The sequence below is a fragment of the Perna viridis genome, chromosome 3 (assembly GCF_037379345.1).
Source record: "Perna viridis isolate PV_CMFRI_1.1 ecotype Kerala chromosome 3, ASM3737934v1, whole genome shotgun sequence".
NCBI classification, from domain to species: Eukaryota; Metazoa; Mollusca; class Bivalvia; order Mytilida; family Mytilidae; genus Perna; species Perna viridis.
The window spans coordinates 30566309-30589276 of record NC_142447.1 but is presented as its reverse complement, the minus strand read 5'-3'; the positions used below and the strand labels follow the sequence as shown (position 1 = coordinate 30589276).

The window sequence follows — 22968 nt, the reverse complement described above, 5'->3', positions numbered from 1 at the left end:
AAATTTATATATTAGAGTGTCAGCCCCCATTGTAAAATGATCAATTCTTTCTCATGAACTTTTATGAAGACAGAAGAACAAAGACATTAATTCCATTAACCAACTTTCATCACAGTCAGAAATTTTTATCAAGGCTATCATCAGCTATTTATCACTGCAACTATGCATTAATAGTCCCATTAAACAACTATAGCTGTAGAAACAAAATTGTGACACTGGAACATGATATAAACATTTCCATTATGGGAAACCATTTCATTGTCAACTACTAATTTTTAGGGGAAAGTAGAAATATTAAGGATGGGAGATATCAAGCTTCAAAACAGGTTCTTTTAGAGCACCCATTGTCTGAAGGAGAAAAATCATGTAAAAGTTTAACACATTGATTGATTGTAGTGGCAGATATTTTAATGCACCGGCTCAGAGAAGCGTCAGCTATCTTGTAGGCATGTCACCCTACTTGGACAGCTCAGAAGCAACAGCTATCATGTAGGCATGTCACCCTACTCAGATATATAATTCCGTTTCTGAGCCAACTAGTCTGCACTCTGTCTCCTGTATGCTAAACTTTTTGAAGAGAAGCAGTGACTACTATTAACGGTTAAGTTTTGGTATGAGTTGTTCGCCCATATCTCACACATGGTCAGCATGCTAACACAAGACCTTTTAAAGCATAAAAATTATGTACAAAAAGACCAAACTTTTGTAACTTAAGCATTCAACAAAAATCTACTCTCTATATGGGCCATGCTTCCACATGTTTTTTTTTACCCTTGATTTTTGTCATCATTAAGTAGAAACTTTTAGTAATAGAACCTCATTCTGATTTGTTTAGTATGAATAATGCTTGTTAGTTTTAAATATGATCCTTTTTTCTTCATATTGATCTTATTTATGTACACAGGAGAAATTAGATTAACTAACAGGGTAGACAAAGTTGTTGAAAAAAACCTCTTTGTCAATGATTTTGTCATTTGAAAACTTGTATGATTTTAACCTTGCATTCATATGTTTTCAGGGTGGAATCATGGAGATTATGGTACTAAGATCAGCCATGGGGTTTGATTCAAGAGCCATGCAGTGGAAACTAAAATCAAATGATAGTGGTAACGAGAAACGCATTGATCCCACAGTGATTCAAAAGAACTTAGGAACAGGAATGTATGTAGAACATGTGAAATTCATCCGCAGTCTCAATGAACTGACACAGGCTAACAAAACAATAATGACCCTTTTGTTTGTTATTGAACTGTTTTCTTCAGACCGACCAAACCTCATAAACAAAGACTTAGTGTCTAAAGGACAAGAAAAATTCTCAACGTGGCTGCGTGCTTATCTTGAATCACAAATCCCAGTCGGAGAAGCTAGGATTCTGTATCCAAAGCTTTTGATGAAACTGTTAGATGTACGAAGTCTGGGAGAATCAAGTGCTCAGCTTGCATCACATCTAGATATTACAAGACTTGAACCACTACTAGTAGAAGTTTTTAACTTACAGAAATAATGCTGGCATATTAAGAAACTTTATATATTAAATGAAATAGGAGTCGTAAATGATGGTATTTTTGTGTTATCACTCTATGTTGATACCAGCTCAATTTTGTATTTAATTTTGTACTAGGAATTATGAAACTGTAAGGATGTCCCTTGTCAGGATGATAAAATGTATGTTTAACAATGGAGAACCATCTACCCATTGATGAAACTAGTTGCATTCCAGGGTGAAGCAAAATAATGATACTGTTGTTAGTGAGAAGAAATGCTGCCACATAAAAACCTCAAGTATTTATTGATCTCATATGTTGTGTAACAACAATCAGTACATTCATAACATTGTCAGTCTTAAGTCAGGTGGTTATTATCTTAGGTATAATTTAAGGTTCTGCATTGTATTTGGCTTTGTACACATCTTACTGAAAGTAGGCCAACAGTGTAATTGACTGAAGGATGACAAAAATGCCATTGCTTTCATCGACCTATATAAAATAAGGTTAAGTTATGAATGTATTTAGATCAGTCTAACTGACAATTGACAAACCATTGTGTCATTTTGAGGAGTTTTTATTTTGCAATGGACAAAATAATTCTCAAGTATAAACCTAGTTTCCTTGCGACAGGTAAAATAGGTCATGTGAAAGATATGTCTATATTTAGAAAGAGGTGAACCTGATTAGCCAGCAGGGTTTGAGTTCAGAATACAACATAAGGAGATATCTGTGAAGAGTTATTAATGATGAGGTATTTAGACAAACTTGTGTTTCTGTTTAAAACAACATATGTATTTTTCTCATTATTGTCAAGTCATATATATATATTAGGGACAAGTCACACGATTGTTTTGTTAATTGATATTTCTAATTTTTAAGTAGGTTTCATTTCATCCTGCTTTGTCATTTGTAAAAATTACTGGGAAATAATTATTTTGTCCTCTTGTATTCTTTGTATGGTTGATTTTCAGCTGTAGACTTGATATTTTAACCTCACAAACATTGAGAATATCTCAAAATGCTGCATTAGTTATTTTATTCTCAGGAAAGAAACATACCTCTTAGCCTATGCAGTCATATCGTTCATAACTCTGGAATTTGGTTCTAAGTGAATCTGTTCGATAATGGTACTTAGAAATTATTGAGTTTCAAACTTTTTAAAATACCGAAGAATTGAATTTGTTTGTAATTTGAAATCTACAACCTGTTTACAAATAGTGCTATTTTGTCTTGATCATGTTTTTTATGTGTTTCCAATTTTGTTTTTGTTATTTAGTAATGTTTTCACTGCAACAGACTCAGTTTTGTAGCATGCTTTTAAAGCTTGAAATATATTTGATTATATATATGTTGCATGGAAATTAATTAATTAAAATAAGTGTTAAGGTATGGTGTTGAGTAGCATCCCTTGATAGCTTGGGGAAATTAGACCATTGTTTAATACATGGGCCACCAAAATATTTGATTTTTTTTTTTTTTTTTTTTTGTTATTTAGGTCATTAGATTACAATCTTAGTCTGTCTTACTGTCTAGTTTAAAACTACAATCTTAATACTGTGGATGATTTATTTACATTCATCGGAAAGTATCTATTAAAAGAGGTTTATATTTGCACAAGTAAACTTCTACAGTGAAAATCTGATCATATAAGAGCATTCTACAACTATGTTAATTTATTTGGATGTTTATATGATGAAAGTGATACTTGATTTGTGATATAGACTGAAAATGTCTTTAAAAGTCATAGATTTGCATAGATCCATTTCAATTTATTTTCTTGTAAATTTCAATTACATAACTGAAGTAAAAAAAAATCTGTAAACTGCAAATTACAACAAAATAAACACATAAAGCCTGTCATTGGCTTAGATTTCAGAGCATTTAATGCAAGTTTAATTTATATTCTATTTATAGCCATGTCTTTAAAAGATGGTGAAAGTGTGTGTTGATATTTTAAAAGATATTGCCTGAATTTTCTGAGAAGAATTTTTTTTAATTTGAACACCAGTATTTATAGTTAGAAGGATAGTGGTAATTTTACAGGTTACTTATGTTATCAGGCTCAATTTTAGGAACATCTGTGCATTCTGTGTCTCCAAAAAGTTCAAAACAGAAAAGATAAGGGATGTGCTTCACTATGTGCCTGCTACTGCCTGGTGTTTCGCATGTAGTTTCTTATAGAATAAAATTCCTATAAACTTTTTTTTTTGCATATTGATTTATTGGAGACTTGGTAGATGACGTTGTGTGTTTACGTTGTGTGTTTACCCAGCTATTAATTTCTTTTTACTGCATGGTGTTTACACAACTGTGAAATACTTGCTTTGGCAGTATGACATAATCACACAAAAGAATTCTTTGTTAAACAGGAGTCTGACCTTGATATATAAAGAATAAGAACAAACACAATCAGCTGGTATGGGATTGGTTTAAATCCTTGAAATCTTTTCTGCAGACTTATTTTTATAAATGCTTTAATGAAGGGAGTAAACCCTTAATACTTTTGCCCTGTGTATTTTTTAAAGATAGTGATCTTTTTAAACTGACCAAGCTTATATCAAGGTGCATATCCTTGACCTTTTTATACTTATTAAATGTAGGTTAAATCCCAATTCTTAACATGGGTTGAATACATTCCTCATGATTTGGATATTATTAGATTTCATAAACAAATTTAAAAAGTCAAGTGCTGCAGTGTGTTAGATCTTAACCTTAACTTGAGGTGATTGAGTATATACCCTTCCCTTTATTACAAGGAATCCAAAAAGTGGTTCCTGAACATATTGCTTTTTCTCTGTTCAAATTGTCCCCCTGTTATTTTTTATGAACCTTTTTTTAGGAAATTTGAAAAGCAAATCATGAGTTTTCTCCCTTTTTTATCAACTTCTACAGATCATTGCTTTAGAAAAAAATTAAAACTTCAAATGTGGTTGTATGCAAGTTTGTTTTTAAAGAATGTCAAGTTTTTTTGGGTTTTTTTTTTTTTAATAGAGTTATTTGCCTGTGATAATTTTTAAAAATGGAGTTATCTCCCTGTGATAAATCATTGTAGATGTATTTGACTAAACTGACCTACATGATGACTATCTCATTTGATACCAATCACAATCTACCTTTAATATAAGATGTGGAATATTGATTTCAGGTTAAATATGAAAGAGGGTCTTGTTCAGTTGTGCATTACTTTCAACCTTTACAAGTAATGTATTGAAAGTGAACCTTAAATAGCATTTTAAGCTTCCTTATATTGAACCTAAAGGTCTGTTGTTATCATATTCCCATCTCAAGTAGACATTTGAATCATTTAAAATTAAGAAATTGAGACCCTGCAGTCACACAATGACAAATTATTCAAAAAATAAAGAATTTTTTTGTGCAATAAAGTTTACGAAGTAGGGCAAATTAGATGGTAGTATAAATAACTATTATTAGGGAAAATCGATGATGAAAACATAAAACTTGTTAACAGGAATTTACTATAGCTATTGATTTCACAAACTTCTTATGATTTCACATCTTGTTATGCTATACTAACATGTTTTTACACTATAAAGCATTTGTCCTGTAATTAGCTCCTACGTAAATTGCAGTTATATTGAGCTTATTATCAGTGGCTGGTTGCTTTGAAGATTTCTGTTAAATTGATTTGCTTTAGTGCTGCTTTCCTCCAAGAATTGTATGCAGATCCTAAGTTCTCGATGTAGAATGCTTGCAAAAATTAAAAGTTGCATAACTCTTCTTTAATTCTGTATCATATCAAGTCCTTGATTTCAATATGTATTAAATTGCAAATAAAACATTTAAATTGTATGTAAACATTTGGTCTAGGGACGCTGACACTGAACTTGTTAAGTCTAGCACTTCCTGCTTCTATTACCAACATGAAATGAAGATATGTACATTTTATGTACCTAACTTTGTGAAGCTTTTGATATTTTTTTTTTTAACTCTCTTTCAAAAGACAATTTTTATTACAGTTGAAGATTTCTATCTAATGTTTAAATTGTTCAAAGCATGTGATCAACACAGTTTCAGAAGTTTGATCTAAAATAGATGTGTAATTGTTCTAAGCATGTGATCAATGCGGTTTCAGGAGTTGGTTTTAGATATAATTGTTGACTGACTTCATCGATTTTGGTCCCCGATTACTGCCTAAGATCTTATGACATATCAATTTACTGTCTTCTAATTCTTTAATTCAAGTTCCTACAAAAATCAATATCAGGTCAAAGTTTGTTAGTTAAATACAAAAATAGATCAATTCTTTAAAAAAAATTAAGGCATTGACAACCACTGGATAGTTTAATACAAATGTATATCTATTCCAGTATGTTAGTGAAACAAAATTACCAACTGTGTCCTTAGAATTAAGACACCTATAAACATGGAAAAACCATGCGACATTCCCAGTTTTCTTACAAGAAAGTGAGTGGGAAGGAAAAATAAGCCTGCAAGGGGTTTTTGAGGTACCATAAGTTGGTATATATTATGTAGTTTCCTATAGATATTGCTGATACCTCTGTTTATATAGGAAATTCAACAATAGTGCTATAATTTTGTTTTATTTTTGCACCATCATTAAGCCAATTTAAGGCTTATAGTATAACATTGTCTTTGTGATTGTTTATACCGGTGACTATTTGATAATCTATTCCAAAGTATTAGGTAGAGCTTGGCTTGGCAGAGTTGCATTAAACCATCAAACACAATCAAAAGTGAATACAAAAAGATTACAAGAATATTTCATATCTATTGTTGGCAATAATCCATTCAACATAACCTAGATATTTAAAAATAAATATTTTACAATGTATGGTGTACAGGCACTATATTATCTTTCTAAATATGAATTTCAGTTTATGAAAGATGATGATTAAAAGTTTGTGCATTTCTTTGACAGCCTTGTTTTTGAAGAGTTTTATATTTATCATATAATACAACATAGCACGTACAGTAGACGTTGGAAACATTAATCACACCAGATATTGTTTAGTTGTTTTGTATCATATCTTTGTGTCAGTCAGTTTTGGACTGTTATATGTATGGACTGATGTTCACAAAGGCACCAGTTTTCTCTGTCAGTTATGTCACGTACCAGTCATAAATTTGGCGTTGTCTAATTATGTAGTAATGTTTGTGTCTGAAGAGAGAGAGAAATGAAATGTCACTATCATTTCATGAAATAAGAATCTAAATTTTCATTTTACTTACATTAGTATAAGCTGAAGAAAACTGGTGTCTGTGCTATTTGATCATTTTAAGAGTCACTGTAGTTTTGTCAGAGATATTTTAGAACCATGAATATCACTGATGTCAGTAATTACACTATGTGTTTTAGGTAATAACACACTGATGTTGTTATTGTTCTAAAGTGTAAATAAAGTTACATGTTATAGATCCACTGTGTTTGGAATTATTATTATATAGGTCATGGAAATAATCCAAGGAAATGATGAATTGATTGATATGTTTCATGTAAAGTATGTCTAATGATATATGTACTAGATGGAAATATGACACTTTCATGAGTATATGAAGAGTGTCATAAAGAGGTTCATAGGGCCATCAATGCGTGACAGGGTATTCAAGGACGATAAAACCCCCTCACTCACTCAGGTTCATAGTCAATCTTATTTGACGTAGTATCACAGTTCTTTGACTACTATTTTATGTGTGCAACATTTTGATACTGCTCGTTTCACACTTAAAAAATATTCAAATGTGTGATACACACAAACCATACGTAGACATCAAGAAATAAAAATAAATATTGATGTATTATTAAGATAAACTGTACAATAGGATAAATATTGGGCATGCTTCAAAATGGGAACCACAAGACACTGCGATTGAACAAGCAAAGTTAAACCAGGATTAAATATACAATACCGTATTAAACATATTGTCAGTTTCTTAAATTCCATAGTGTTTGCAAAAACATGTTTGCTCTTTTGAAAGCATTCTGACCTAAGTATATCTGATAGTGATTGGTACAGCTTTCCAGAATTTCGCTGCAACTTAGGAAAAACACAATTATGTATCTCACTTCTAGGAACAACTAGCTGCAGAGTTGAGGTTTTTTACTGGCTCAAAGTGATTGGTCGTACAGCACTTCATGTGTGTAAACAAAGATCTTAAATTTTCACCCTGTAACTAACTGGCATCTAGTGCAGTTATTTTAAGACTGGTATAATGTGTTTTTGACATGATGTTCTCGTGGTGTGAGTTGTTGTGCTATAAAAGGACTTTCGGGACGCCATACAGGACTGCACGTAACAATTGTCCACAGAAGACGTTACAAAAAAGCAATAAAAAGCAATTTTATCATACCGTTCGTATTCAGACAAATTGATGGATGTGTGCATACCCTTTTCGACATACTGTGTTATTTCTCCATACCAATATAAGGAATCTAGAAAAGACACGGCTGGTACCACTCCTTTTTAAAGTCTAGAACCGGTCCTGGGCATTGTTACTATAGTAATGAGACATGTGCTGTTAAAACATCGAACACTGAAAAAAAAAAAAAAAAAAAAAAAAAAAACGTTCACACACAAGTTGCTTTATCTTTTGGGCCTTTTCTTTGCGCACACACTAGCGACCATAGAATTTAACCATTTGCATGTTTGGAACGAAGTGCTGAAATACGACTGGTCTCTCTTGTCCAAATAAAATGTGATTATTATGTACTATGGCTAGCAACGAGAGGATGTAGCTTTTTTTAGCGCACCTGGCCCATAGGCCAGGTGAGCTATTGTCATCACTTTGCGTCTGTCGTCGTCGGTTCTCGTTAACAATTTTTTAAAACTCTTCTCCTCTGACACTGCATGACCAATTGGAACCAAACTTGGTCTGAATCTCTTTGGGGTATCTTGCATAAAGTTGATGAGGGGATTTTTGATCCGTCAAAAAATATGGCCGTCGTTACTAAAAATACAACATAGCGGTCAGACAGTAGTTTTTCCCTTATATCGCCGAAATCGTTAGGTTTAGCCAAATTCTGATTCGCTAAAAGTGTTAAGCATGGTGAGATCTATCTGTGGTCAAATTTTCATTTTAATCTGTTTAGCCATGTTGGAGAAATTGCCCTTTTTCGAGCTTTTTTGCTGTTTTTAATGTTATTTCTTTCAAAAATCTTCTCCTCTGACAATACTTGACCGAATGGGACCAAACTTGGTATGACTGTTCCTTGTGGTATCCTGTATAGAACTGACTGAGATTTTTGATCCGTCGAAAAATATGGCTGTCCTTTCTAAAAAAGGGGGTCAGACAGTAGTTTTTTCACATTTATCTCCAAAACCGTTAGGTTTAAGCTAAATTCTTTGAAATGATCCTTATTATTAGGACTACAAAAGTCTTCGTGGATAAAAGTTGTCAAATGACTCCTTATAAGAGTTATTGCCAGTGAAAGGGGTAAAAATGACGTTTTTTTTTAGTTTTCAGCCACTATCTTGAAAACTACGATAAAAAGATGGAAACTTTCTATTTTTTAAATGATCTTTATGATAAGTCCTACCAAAATCTTCTTGAGTGAAAATTGTTGAGACAACTTCTTGTTAAATTTATTGCCTTTGAAAGGCAATATCGAACCAGGTGAGCGATTCAGGCTCCTGGGAGCCTCTTGTTAGTTTTTATCACGAGTTTTTAACTTTCACGATTTTTAAAGAAGTATAATTATATCCACGATACAGTATTTTATGGTAACACCAGAACCTAGTGGATCTCTGAATACATATGTATGAGAATTTCTATTAATCAGAATTCTACTATATATTTATTCAAATGAAGTAGAAAGAAAAACAAAATAATTTAAGAATGATCCACTTGATATTGTGGTGGAACACGACACGATTTTCATCACTTAGATATGTAACTACTTGTGGTCTCTCAGTTTGTACTGTATAAATATTCTATTTTGGCGGACAATGATAAAGCACAAGTCAAGGTTTGTTAGAGGTATATTTGATTTCACTATAGTGAATCGTCGAAGATATTTGCATGAGAAAAAAAATATGAAATAAAAGGAGAAAAAAATCAAAAGTGCACCTTCTTGTTTTTAACACAGAGCTGTAAGTTTTCGTCGGTCCGTTTATTACATTAGCCAGCACTCCACAGTATTGTAGAACTGCCTGATTTTGGTCTTGTAATCTGATGCTTTGTAACATTTATCACTTTAAAAAATTGTCAAGCATCTGTAAATCTATATATCTAGAAATAGCTCAAGCCAAGGCCTTCAGGATGCAGTAAAAATTTTCTGGAAAAAAATTACCCACAGCATATAGGGTTACCATAGAAACCATGCAAAAATATGCGAAAATTTGCAAAAAAGTTCATAAAATCAGGTTTAAAAATATCAAATTTCCCGCAAAATATCTGAAATTTTTATTTCAATCCCTGAAACTGTTCAAACTTTTCCCTTCAAAAACCCCTTCCTCATATGGGCATCGCCGGTTAGATTTTGAGCTATTTCACTTTGTAATCCACTTATTAAATTTAGCATGGTAAAAAATTGACTTACTTTCACTTTCACAATGAAGTCAAATTGTCATTGAAAAAAAGCCCCTTCAACATTGAATATATATAAAACATTGCAAAATACTTTTAAAAGTCCCCTTTTTTCAGAAAATGTTTTATCAACAATAGATTCTTCATTTTTAATCACTATAGCAACTACCGGTTTCCATTCATGTCATTTTTCATCCCTAGCCAAAAGTGCGAAACTAAACTAAACTGTGGAGTGCTGGCTTAGGTAACGACAAAGAATCTCCAACGAACTACTTACAAGCGTCAATTATAAAAAGAAAGATAACTCCATTTCCATTCCAACACTGACTTTATTAAAATGTGTATTTTCATCTGAACTTTAAAAAAAATCATTAATAATTGATGATAACTTGAAAGATATGATCATCATAGCTAGGAAGAACAAAATATCTTCAAAGTACATGGAGTTGGTGTCTGTTTGCGTCGCGTCTTTTTTTTTTTGCACCAAGTACAGCTTTTTATCAATTGATAGTAATGGGAAAATGGAAAATATTTGTCTTGAATCTGTCAATGTACTTTTAATTTCCAGGCCTTTAGTCACTCCATGATTGTAGTGGGTATGTTTCTGTTCATGTATCAAATTGATACCGCTTATATCAGTTTAATTAAAATAGTGGTAAATATGAGGGGTTGTGCTACATTTGTGGGATACAGAGTGCGTACAAAAATATCAATCAAATCAATATTTCGAAATTTGGTCAGCTGTACAACACTTCGAGGAGTAAACTCTCATCAGCAGCATTCGTTCGTAATTCAAGATCTAAAACTCAATTTTATTCAAGAAGTATTAAAACCAATGAAATATCTTAATAGGACTCAGAATTAGCCTAATTTCTACAATGTGTAATGCAAGTGATGAAGTTTAATTCAGTGCTTTACAGGTTTCGAATTTTGTGCAACTACATGTAATCTATCATATAAATCAGATCAGACGGTTGGTGAATAACTTCGGGGACCTATGATCCAGCGCCAGTGGCATCGACCAAGTACAAAAATATCAGTACTATAAAAAGTGCAAGTTTCGGTAATTGCTGTTCACGTGTTTCAAGGAGTGGTCTCTAATCAGGGGCAGATTCAGGTGGGGGCGTGGCGGGCGTGTGCCCCCTAAAATTTGCAAAGCATGGGTTGTCAGGGGTAGGTTTAGGCGGCTTTAGGTTGAAACTTTAATTACTCGCCAATTTTACCACAAAAGATATCTACAATGCATCCACTCTAGAAGAATATTTCAAAAATTTAACCTCAAAAAGAAAATTGTTTTGAATATGTTAAATCTATTTTAAATAGTATTTGTCGACAATTTCTTTTGTGAGCATTCTTTCTTCGAAAATATAAATAAATTTAAAAAGCATACTAAATTCAAATTTGAACTTCAAGACAAAATAAAACGGCTGAATATTTTTTGTTTGTGTCTTTCTTTTATCAGTTGAAAATTGGGTCATACCAAGAATTTTTATCAGCTTCAACAACGTTGAGAGCTATTCCCCTTTAAAATATGTCCCAGGCAAACACATTAATAGCTGCGTACTTTTATGCTCTAGGATAAATTTTCTATGAAATTTATTCTTATTCTGTGACATAATATCAATTCCTGAGGATGGAATGTTTTTGAAATAAGATGAAATTTAAGTAAAAGATATACCTTGATATCTGGAAGATAATCGATTCACTGGGGCTTTCTCCCACAATCAAATATGAGGCCCCACTAGTGTATGTTATATACAAGTAGGGCTACATATTTGATTGTGGGAGCAAGCCCCTGTGATTTATCGCTTAAAAAAGAAATCAGACAGTGGGTCATTCATGCATGCAAAAATCCAAAAAACTCACTTTTATTTCCTATTCAGAAACAGTTACAGACCACAGAGCCGGTTTTAGTTAGACATTCGGTTGTTGTACTTTTGAGATACAAATTCTACAGATTATGTATGGAAGAGTAAACAAAAGAACCAAGATTCTAGCGGAAATCAAAAGAATGTAATCACGTGACAGACAGTGAAAGAAAGTGTGTTTGTTGTTTGTTGGGGTTTAACGTCCGAGCAGCAATATTTCAGCTACATTCAGACGATGAGACACGCACTACAAAGAACATAACTATCGTTACTGCTGTACAATGCAGTTGTGTGTACGTACAATGAGATACAATCTAAGATGCATTGTTAGGAGTCCATAAAGCCAAAAGTTTTCTTCTGTACTGCCGGTAGCATTATGAATAAACTGACGAATATGAACACAGGAGTCTGAACTTCTATCGCCCCATGCAGGTCCGGGTGTTAAAAGAAAAGGCCTGTAGCAGCGCTAAGCTTGTCGTAAAAGGCGACTAAATAGTGCTCAGATACTTAGCCGGGGGCTAGGCGCTCTACCCACAGAGCAACTGGGATGTGTGCCCCAAGTGGTGGAATGGGGTACCCCTGGCGTGTTACATGCTAGGGTTGTCAGGCTATAATACGGAAAATCTGACCGCAAACCATAGTGGTGCACCGTGTTTGGAAAGATGCCACGATCCTCGCACGTTAAAGAACCCTGCTGTGGTATTCGATAGGAGTAGGAACCTTTGCGGTCCGCCACAGGAGGCTAAATTGCCCGACCTTACCTATCCCTCCCTTTTTCTAGTGGCAATAAAAATTTGTCGACCCTATTATCCTTGTGTCCCATCCCTTTTTTTTCATTTCATCTTCATTTCATGTTCATTTTATCATCCATTTCATGTTCATCATCTGAATGTAGCCGAAATTTTGCTGCTGGAACCAATAATCAATCAATCAATCAATCTGAACTTCTATCAATATAGCAGACTCCTATGTTCATACACGTCAAAGTCGAAAGAAGTGAGCGAAATTCATTCGTAAAGCCAGTGGCGGATCCAGGCACTACCCCTTAGAAATTTTTTTTTTAAATTGTGTGTATTAAATCGTGAAAAACACTCACTTCGTAATCCTGTCAAGAATTTTATATTTGCCCCCCTCCCCCCTTACCTAAAACTCTGGATCGCTCACTTCGACTAACAAGTATTTCTCCGAGATGTGCATGTGAATAAATGATCTACAAGTTCATAATGAACGATTCTGGCCTTAACGAACTATTTATTAATAAGCTGAATTGTGAATTTGGTAATATCAATGATGTACTATTCGAAAATCATGGAAGAAATGCAGATTAACACAAATGAAGCTCGGCAAAATTAAGAACTTTCAATTCCAATTACAAAATAGAGACTTGTACTTGAACTTACACAAAAGGCAGAAGCACTGCTCGAAGACGAAGTATTATAAATCACAGAATTTATCTTTTTATCTGATCTCTTTTCATACATTGAGACTCTACATAATGTGCCTAGATTCAAGTACTGTGATATCTTTAAGATATATACTGCAAAGTACACCCAAAACGCAAACTGATTTGTTCAACGTGTCATAGTTTTCGTTTTCTCTTTCGACTACCCCAGACTTGACTTTTTATGAGCAACTCGGCGGGTGTTTCCAGAAAAGCAGAGGACGCTTACCCTACCGGTGCACCTGGTCCATGCTCCCATTTTTTGGTGGAGTCGAGTTGCTCATTTGCTTTTGTTACTTTTTATGTATGATTATAGTTACTTTATGTTCTTTGTTGTGTATGTCTGTTTTCCATAGTCTTTGCCCTGGATTACATTCTTTTAGATTACCGCTATAACCTTCGTTTCCTTGATTACTCTTTCAAGTCGATGGTAATTCAGGGTAAATGATACGTTTATTATTTTCTAAATGACTTAAAGGTCCATATGGATGGGTGTTATAATATTGATTGATTTATTGTAACTTGATATTGTTTTACACATGTCGCTAATGGCAACAATTTATTTCTGTACTTACGTATCGATAACCGTGTGTATTACAAGAAGTTTAAAATGTTGAGCAATATTCGTTACAAAATTTTGATTTGTTTTCAGACAACATACTACCCTAATTGTAGACCCGTGTTAACCTCACAACGGGCGATAATTACCTAAAAGCATTAGAAGCTCGAATACTTTAACAACACATAACACTGTTTTATGAAAGAAGGCTCAAAAATAGTCCCTCTCGTCGAAGAGTTATTACAATTATGTAATTGTAAGATCTGTATGTTATTCAAACTCTCCCTGCCTTACTGGCGATTTTTCTCACCGTTGCTGCAGTAGTTCAGCTGCTTCAAAGTTATAAGAAATCAATGACAATTTATTTTCAACAAACCACGACTTCGATAAAAGAGGATAAATATCGGATGTAACATTCAAATAAGTTTGGGAATCCACTTGTTGTTTTACCGTGAACAGCCATACTTTCCTTTGTATCAATATTCAGTAGCTTTGTATCAAAATTCAGTAGTTCTATAATGTATCGTTTGTCGAAGGTCTCCTCTTTAAGCTGAAATCTTCTCGGTGACCTAATAGCATTAGGTGCAGAATATTAATCGGAAGTCTCAAAATGGACGGTGGTTGCATTTTATAAAAAAAGTTTTATTATTATTATTTTGTGATTTTACTGGGAGGCGCAGGATACCAACAGGCGCTACATTATCTTTAACTATAAAAACCATCATGTTGTAGAGTCTTAGACTATATCACTGGGTTACTAACTAGGTAATACTATTCTGACAATAATTTTGAAAGCCATATATGTGGTTATGCAGGAGGCCAATACGTACGTCAAACACCCCCTGAACTGAGATTATCAGTTAATTGTTCTTTGATTGTTACCATTATTGTTTTGATAAGTCGACACACCAATGACTTTGTGAATAGATATTGAATTGCATTCAAAATCTTCTTGTTTCATAAATATGTATAATTTAAAAACTTTAAATGGTATGCCTGTATCAGATATAACACCGTTCTCAGGGAGTCTATACCATACATTAGTAACAGGTTATCGTTAGCTTACCCAGAGATTTTCTGTTTATGTATGTAGAAATAAACAAGTGCCTGTAGGAACAAATGGTTCGACCAAGACCTTCTACGTTCATATGGAATTAATGACGTATTTAATTTATAATTTTTGGCAATGCACATAACCATGGAAACTTTACAGTCGCTGAAAGTAGATTCTGTACCAGTACCTCTGCTCCGAGGACATCCTAGTGCGCACAAATTACGCTTCACTCAAGGAGGTAAATCCCCATATGGATTAGAACGATCGAAATCAATCGGTGTTCCATTTGCAAGAGAGGCCTCATTTGAGCTCGAAAGGACTCAAGGGAACTCTAAATATGTAATAAATATACCAACATCATTTGTACGAAGACAGAGAAGTGGAACTAAATACTCTGAACAAAGTTTTAGTCGGGGATCTACGTCATTACCGAACATCACGTCACCTAGTCTTCCACCACGGACTCCTGCGAGATCAACAAAATCACCGTCAAAAATAACTGTTATTGCCGGGGAATCGTACGTCCGGACTTCTTTCCGAAGACCCGCGGCGTTACGTCCTGCAACTCCCATGAACTTAACCACCGAGAAAGAACGGTGGATCGCTAACTGGATAGAAAACACGAATAAAGCTCTTGAAAAATGTGAAACACCATTGGAAATTCTGCCAATTATAACAGAATAGTGTTTTAGTAGGAATAAAACAGAATGTTCGTCAAGAAAGGTGCTGTTGAAATTTTGATTATTTCGTAAAACATATACATGTATGTATTTGTTAAAGTATTTATACAATGTATTCATTTTATAGTTTATTACCCTGTATTAACTAGTATTTGTTTACAAACATGTTTGCACAAATACATTATTTAAGAAATAATTATCTAGTTATATAGATCATATAAGAAATTTAATGTAAGGTAATTGCATACAATGACACAACATTCAAGATCAAATCTTATTTAGCAGTCATCATATAATTTACATGCAATGATATTTTACCTTGATTTGTATACAATTATTCCTGACATTCGATAGGAACTTATATGTCCTTGGTCTCAGACTATCAGTCGTTAATAAAGTATATGGAAAAATCCAGCACTCTTAAAAAAGATCAGGCACACTTAAGTATTTTTTTTTCTTTAGGAAGCCATGCTCGGGATAGATCTTTTTGTTTATTTTTTTTTCACAAACGAAGAGAAGGTCGCACAGTTTTACTCACAACCGTGACAAACACCAATTTCAAATTACTTTGAGCTTGTATTTCATAACGTCATTTCGTCGGACAAATGATTTCATATATCGACATTCTATTAATTTGATACTTATTTCAATTCCACTTTTTTTATGGAAGCGATAAATTTGACGATCTGCTTCCATATCACCGAGTCCACGGCGAGGATCCCTTGCCAATCTGATTTATCACCTGGCATATTGCACTCATGTAGAATATAACGATATTATATTATCTACTACTCAAATATATACAGATACATATGGGTATATGATTGAATATCATAAATATTTGTTCAGAACCAAAATACTAGATATTGAAGGTTGTAATTTTTGTTTCTTTTCAAATAATCTACATTGACAGTTTCAGGTTTGCTAGCTATTTCCATTTCGGTATTTATCACGGGTAGTGACGCAAAATGACTGAAGGTCGTCCTTACATTTGTAACACTTTGCAGATTTGATAATTATTAAATTGTGCAATAAACAGATAAATAAATACAAAGATAAATCACGGTTATAGATCAAGTTCATTAAGGTCTGTTGCCATTACATGTAAGCCGAAGCATACACTACACTTAATTTTTAAATGCACAAGTGCTCAATATTCGTTAGTAATTATGAAATATAGATGATTAGTATACAGGAAAAAATTAATTTCTGGAGATTTATATATTTTTTGTTAATCGTTACTTTACTTTTACTTGAGGCTCTTTTTGTTCGAATCTTCAATTCGTCTTGATGGACTTGAAGTCCTTCAATAACACAAAATGACACAATTACAAAGCTTAGTTAACCTGTCAAATAGTTTCCTCCGAAATGCTATGAACTATGAGTACACATGTTATGATTCAGCACAACTTCCGATATAATATAGGTGAACACAAAAAAGGGAGATGCATTGCCTCGATATACTGCGGACAACTAAGAATGACATGGAAACTAAAATGCAAAAGACTATAAATATGAATACAGGAACTAGAGACTCCCGTGAGCCTGAATCGCGGGAATATTTTCCTGTACTTTTTTTCCTATATAAGCAGTAAAAAATATTCTACGTCACTGATGCTTCAGGATAAATTTTAATAGCTTTTCGGTTGTTTTCTAGATGTATTGATATGTTTGAGATAAGAAGACCAGTTTGAACAATATGATGTGCCACCCATTGCCTGATTCTTTCTTAGACAGAATTGTACTTAAAACGTTATTTTTCCCCTTCCAAGGGCAATAACTTGAACACGGAGCCGTACTAAACCACTGCATCCTTAACTTTTGCACCAATGAAGACTGATCATTTTATCAATTATAAGTCTTTTGCTATCGATCAAAATCAAGAAGGGAAGTTACATTTATTTTCCAGTATCCCTTATATTAGTAGTTTTTTTTGTTGCTGTTTTTTGTTGTTGTTTTTTGTTGTTGTTTTTTGTTGTTGTTTTTTTGTTTTTTTGTCTATTACCCTCCCATGAAAAGCTAAACTTGTTCCAGTAAAAAATTAGGTGCAAGTTCAATCTTAGTCAGTTGTGCGTTTGAAAGAGAAGGAATATGCGCATCGTCTACATAAGTAACTGATATTCCATCGACTAACAGACGTATTTTCTTTTACTTACGATGCCTAATCTACTACGAATGTGTACCCAAATATTTCTAATTGTACTGTCAAATTAAAAAGTGACCGAGCCAGTGAGGTTTGACCTGAAAAAAAGTGCTCAAATGAGAATTTAAGTCATTGTTGTTGAAAATGTCCATACACTGCATTCACGACTTTTTTTGTTCTTGTTTTTTATTGTTGTTTATTCTGTCTCGTAAAGACCTATGGTAACAGATGGGTTACATAACTATATACAATAAAACTCAAAACAGAAAAAAAGCACCAAAAAAGCATCTTACTGACATTTATGTTTGCAAGCAGGGAAACGGTCCACCACTGATACATCGAATATAGGTCTCAATAAAGGATGTGATCCACAATTGACGTTAACAGTTTCAAATGAATGAAAACTTGAAAGAAAATGAAATAAATAAAATTAATGAAGAAAATGAAGACATACATACACAACTGATTGTTAGGGCTTACTTTGAAGAATGACAATGGAACATTCAGTATAAGTAACATATAGCTTAGAGGGTGATACGGAGTTTGTTACCCATTGAAAATACATTTTCACCCTCAGCTGTGCCTCGGGGTGACAACGATTTTCTTGAGCTAGCAACTGATCTATCAATTTTCAATAGGTACGTTTGAAATGCGACTGGAACACGCTGCAAATGCCACAAGTTTTTTTTTTCGATTTCATGTTCGGTGATTGACGGGTATGTATGAAACATGCGCTTGACGTACTTGTGCCTTATTATAAACACTCCTCGAACGTATAAAATGTTCCAGAACGTGTAAACAGCGTATTCTGACATTTACTGATACGTTTGTTGACATTTGTGGTCTCAATTGTATGTGCACAGATTTGACATGTAAAACTATGTATGGAAAAAACCCAATTTTGCTCGTTTAGTAATTAGACGATATGGAATGTAGCGAAAGAGTAAGAAGAGCTAATATCTTAACCATGGTTATGCAGTATGTGCACCAAATCCACATGAATATACATAATCATCTACAGAGAGTTGAAAGATGACGACGAAGATGACATAGGAGACGGTTATCAGTTGCAGCAACCACGTGTCTCTCGGAGAAAACAATTTGGACACAATGATCAACTATTAGTGGAGCTAAGACAAGAGGACCACATGAGATTTAAGAATTTATGAGTATGCCCCTCCAAATGTACGATAAATTCTTCAGAGGATACAGCATCGTATTTCAAAGCAATATACATGGTTCAGCTAAGACATTTATATTACGATTGCCTGTCGAGGGTCATGCATGTACATATATTGAACGTGAACTACAAAAATATTCATTAATATTGTCCATTATATGTTGTCATGTAATTTGAAAATGTGAATTCATGTAGGCAATACCTGCCGAGCAGGATAACAGAAAAGGTGCGTGTGGGAAGGTTTGTCGTTCCGAATTTCCGTTGAAGTAAATGAAGTTCGAAAATATAAAGGTTTGATCTTGAATCCCTTTAATGCTAATAACGAATTTATGAGCTTTTTAAAAATTGTTTTATCCTTGACTCCCACAAAATGTTCTTCCGTCCCTATATACAACAGTGTCAATCAACTTCTAAATTATAACGAAGGGGCGGGGATTGTATAATAAATGGATATGGAATAGAATATGTTCATTTCATTTTTCAGAGAACCATTAGAGCCGGGATCGAAATAAGCTGCATCTTTCGACGTCTTGCTTTTGGATCGACTTATGCTGATATGAAATATACATGAACACATTGTCTATAATTATCAGCGAAATTTGTAATGCCATTACTGAAGAATATACGGATAAGGTGAAAACTCCTTTTTAAATGGATGGCATTTTCCACATTGCTGTGGGGCACTGGATGAAAAAAAAACTTTTAACTTATATGTGTCTCCATCAAATTGTATCTGAACACACTGTAGTCAATTTGCTTCTTCATGCACAACTTCATTGATTTAACATTATATACATGTACATTACTTGTCATTCAAAATGTATGATGACTCTGAATGCGTGATACTTCATGAACTTCAAAAATACAAAATCTAAGTACGATTTTATTTGTGTTTTGTACAGTTTGAACCTGAATAGTTTAATAATGAATATGGTGTAGGAGAATAATCGAGTGAGCATACCCCATTGTTGAGAGTACTTAAGTAGCAGTCCACCTAAGAATCATGCAGTGGGTGATTTATCGATGTCAGACATTTGAACCAAATTGACTTGCAATATGTAGGATTTAATGGAAAATGAAAAATATTTTCACTGTAACCATAGCAACGACCATTTCTTAGCAACCACCAATTTTGGGCCTAAAAAACACAAAAACATCACAATTTGAATGTATTTTTTTTATATCTAATGGTGGAAATTTGTCAAACTACATAATTATATTAATGAACTATGTTTTAGGAAAAACACTTTACAATAAAGTACAAAGCAATCTGATTGGTATAGATCTGGTTACCATAGCAACCAAAATTCTTAATTTTTGACAATTTGAAATGTACGAAAATAGGCTATGTTCAGACCCGTTTTGCTAACAAGAGCAAGAAGATATTAATCAAATGTATGTATGGATGTGTAGTAGGTGCTCTCCATTGAAACATGTCAAAAATAAAAATATGTACCATATCTTTATTTTTTGCTCTTCTGGACCCAAAATCCCCCCTGTAAGGACTTTTCTTCTTCTTAACGTTTTTCATACAAACTTTGTCCAGACCATAACTTTTTTTGTCTTTTGACCTAGACTTCTAATATTTGGTATGTTGGTATATCCTCTCAGGGTAAAGTGTTGCAGAGTGGGAGACTTTTGACCTTGACCTTTAACCTCAAGGTCAAATAACATACAAATTTTGGCAAAATATGATACATAATTTTGTCTGTGCCATTATGTTTTGGTCTTTTTACTTAGATATATGATCTTTGGCGTTTAAGTATATCACATCAAGGCAGGGATTAATGTTTTAGGTAGGTGACCTTTGACCTTGACCTTTGGCCTCGAGGACAAATAACATTAAAGTTTTGGCAAAAACCATAAAAAACCTTGTCTTGGCCATATTGTTTTTTGTCTTTTACCAAGATATCTGATTTTTGGTATGTAAGTAAACCACATTAAGGTAGAGTGTAATGTTCAAGATAGGATAACTTTTGACCTTGATCTTTGACTCCAAGGTCAAATGACATACAAAATTTTGGCCAAATACCATACAAAATTTTGTCTGGGCTAAAATTGTTTTGTCTTTTCACTTAGACATCTGATATTTGGTATGGGATTGTAAAACCTGAAGGCCAGGCATCACATACTAGGGTGGTTGGCATTTGAACTTGACTTTTGACCTCATGTTCAAATAACATACCATAGTTTGACGCTATTCATACAAAATTTGTCCATACCATAACGTTTCTTGTCTTTTGACCTAGACTTCTAATATTTAGTATGTTGGTATATCCTCTGAAGGTGCAGTGTTGCGTACCAGAATAGATGAAATTTTACCTGAATTTAACCTGTCAACCTCATGGTCAAATAAGATCCACATTTTGGCAAAATACCACCCAAAATTTTGCCTGTGCCATAACTTTTGTGCATTTTTACTAATATATCTGACATTTGGTATGTGGGTATTTCACGCCAATGTTGAGTGTCATGTACCAAGGTGTGTGACTTTTGAGCATGACCTTTGACCTTATGGTCAAATGACATACACAATTTTGGCTTAACTTAATGACTGATTTTATGACATATTTCACCTCACAGTATGTCGTAAATGTAAAGAATCACTTGCCCTTCATCACCTGATTGTGCGTAACTCCAGTAACTCCAGTAGCAGTACTAATCTTTTACATCTGTTATGGAATATGTGTTCTCTTAATTTCAAAGGAGAACTCTGAGCTTAAATAATTATACCCCATGCAATGCAGTTGCGCAGGGTATAATGTGTTTGACCCGCCTGTCTGACCATCAGTTTTCCCGACTTTTTTTTAAACACTTGCAGATATTGAAAAATGTTTTTAGTTAATAAGTTCACCATGATATGTTATAGGTCAAGTTTACTTTTCGATAATTTTTACCGAAATCACGGGGTTTGTACTTATCAAAATTCACAGAAATAACCATTTTTCTGACATTTTTTTCTGAACATTTGCAGATATTGACATGATTTTTATTATAAATTAACAGTGATAAGTTACAATACAAGTTTGTGTTTGGTTTCACTTCGATAATTTTACCGAAATTACGGGCCTTGAACTTAGCAAAAATTATAGAAATAATCGTTTTAAGGACTTTTTTCCTAAACGCTTGCAGATAATGACATGACAAGTTCACAAAGGTCAAGTTTACATTTTGTTCCAATAGATGATATCTAATTTAGATTAATTAAAACTTAAATTAATAAAAATATGGCATTTTAAACTAACATTTTGAGTGACAGAATTTAGTTAGAAGAGGTCGGTTTTCTCATCGTATATTTAAGCTCACCTGGGACGAAGATCAGTGTGAGCTATTGCCATCACTTTGTGTTCGTTTTAGTTGTCTGTTGTCATTGTTGACTTTTTCAAAAATCTTTTTTTAAATTTTATTTTGTTGCAATCTTTTCTATACCTGATTTAACACTCTTGTTCCTTTTTTAGCTCACCTTGCCAAAGGCCAAGTGAGCTTATGCCATCACCTTGCGGTCGTCGTCGTCGTGGACAAATTTTTAAAAATCTTCTCCTCTAAAACTACTGGACTGACAGGTTTGAAACTTGGCATGATTGTTCCTTAGAGTGTTCTGCACAACAAGACGGTTGGGATGTTTGATCCATGAAAAAAACATTGCCGCCGTTACTAAAAATAGAACATAGGAGTCAGGTGTCAGTTTTTTGCAAATAATTAAAAAACCGTTGCCTTTACCAAATTTCTGTCATGGGTAAAATTGTTAAGCATCATGAAAAAGACCTATGCCGAAATTTTCAAAACCATTCATTGACTAATGTAGGAGTTACGACCCCTGAAACAGTTTTTTGTTTTTTTCACATGTGCAACTTTGAAAATCTTCTTCTCTAAAACCATTTAAGATCATTGAATGAAAATAAGCATAATAGTTCTTTAGTGTATTGTGCTTAAAATGACTGTTGTGATTTTTAATCCGTCGATAGATATGGCTGCCTATACTAAAAATGGAACTTAGGGGTCATAAGACAGGTTTTTGAGAAAAAAATTGTTGCCTTTAGCAAAATTCTGG

At 33.6% G+C, this 22968-nt stretch overlaps 2 protein-coding genes across 6 annotated transcripts in view; both read left to right on the top strand.

Moving 5' to 3' along the window:
* LOC148621824 (vitamin D3 receptor-like) overlaps nt 1-6884 on the top strand; it is a 112325-nt gene extending 105441 nt beyond the window's left edge. For all 5 annotated transcript variants that reach the window (XM_088576594.1, XM_088576595.1, XM_088576596.1 and 2 more), the window contains one exon: nt 1019-6884. In XM_088576594.1, coding sequence (XP_088432720.1) covers nt 1019-1504 — 486 coding nt within the window. In that variant the 3' untranslated portion in view covers nt 1505-6884. The remainder of the gene's footprint in view (nt 1-1018) is intronic.
* Nucleotides 6885-14833: 7949 nt separating this feature from the next.
* Nucleotides 14834-20306, top strand: LOC148621823 (uncharacterized). The gene is made up of 2 exons (XM_088576592.1): nt 14834-15677; nt 19402-20306. Exon 1 carries the CDS (start codon nt 15047-15049, stop codon nt 15596-15598), a length of 552 nt encoding a protein of 183 aa, XP_088432718.1. The 5' UTR covers nt 14834-15046; the 3' UTR covers nt 15599-15677; nt 19402-20306.
* Nucleotides 20307-22968: the final 2662 nt, after the last annotated feature.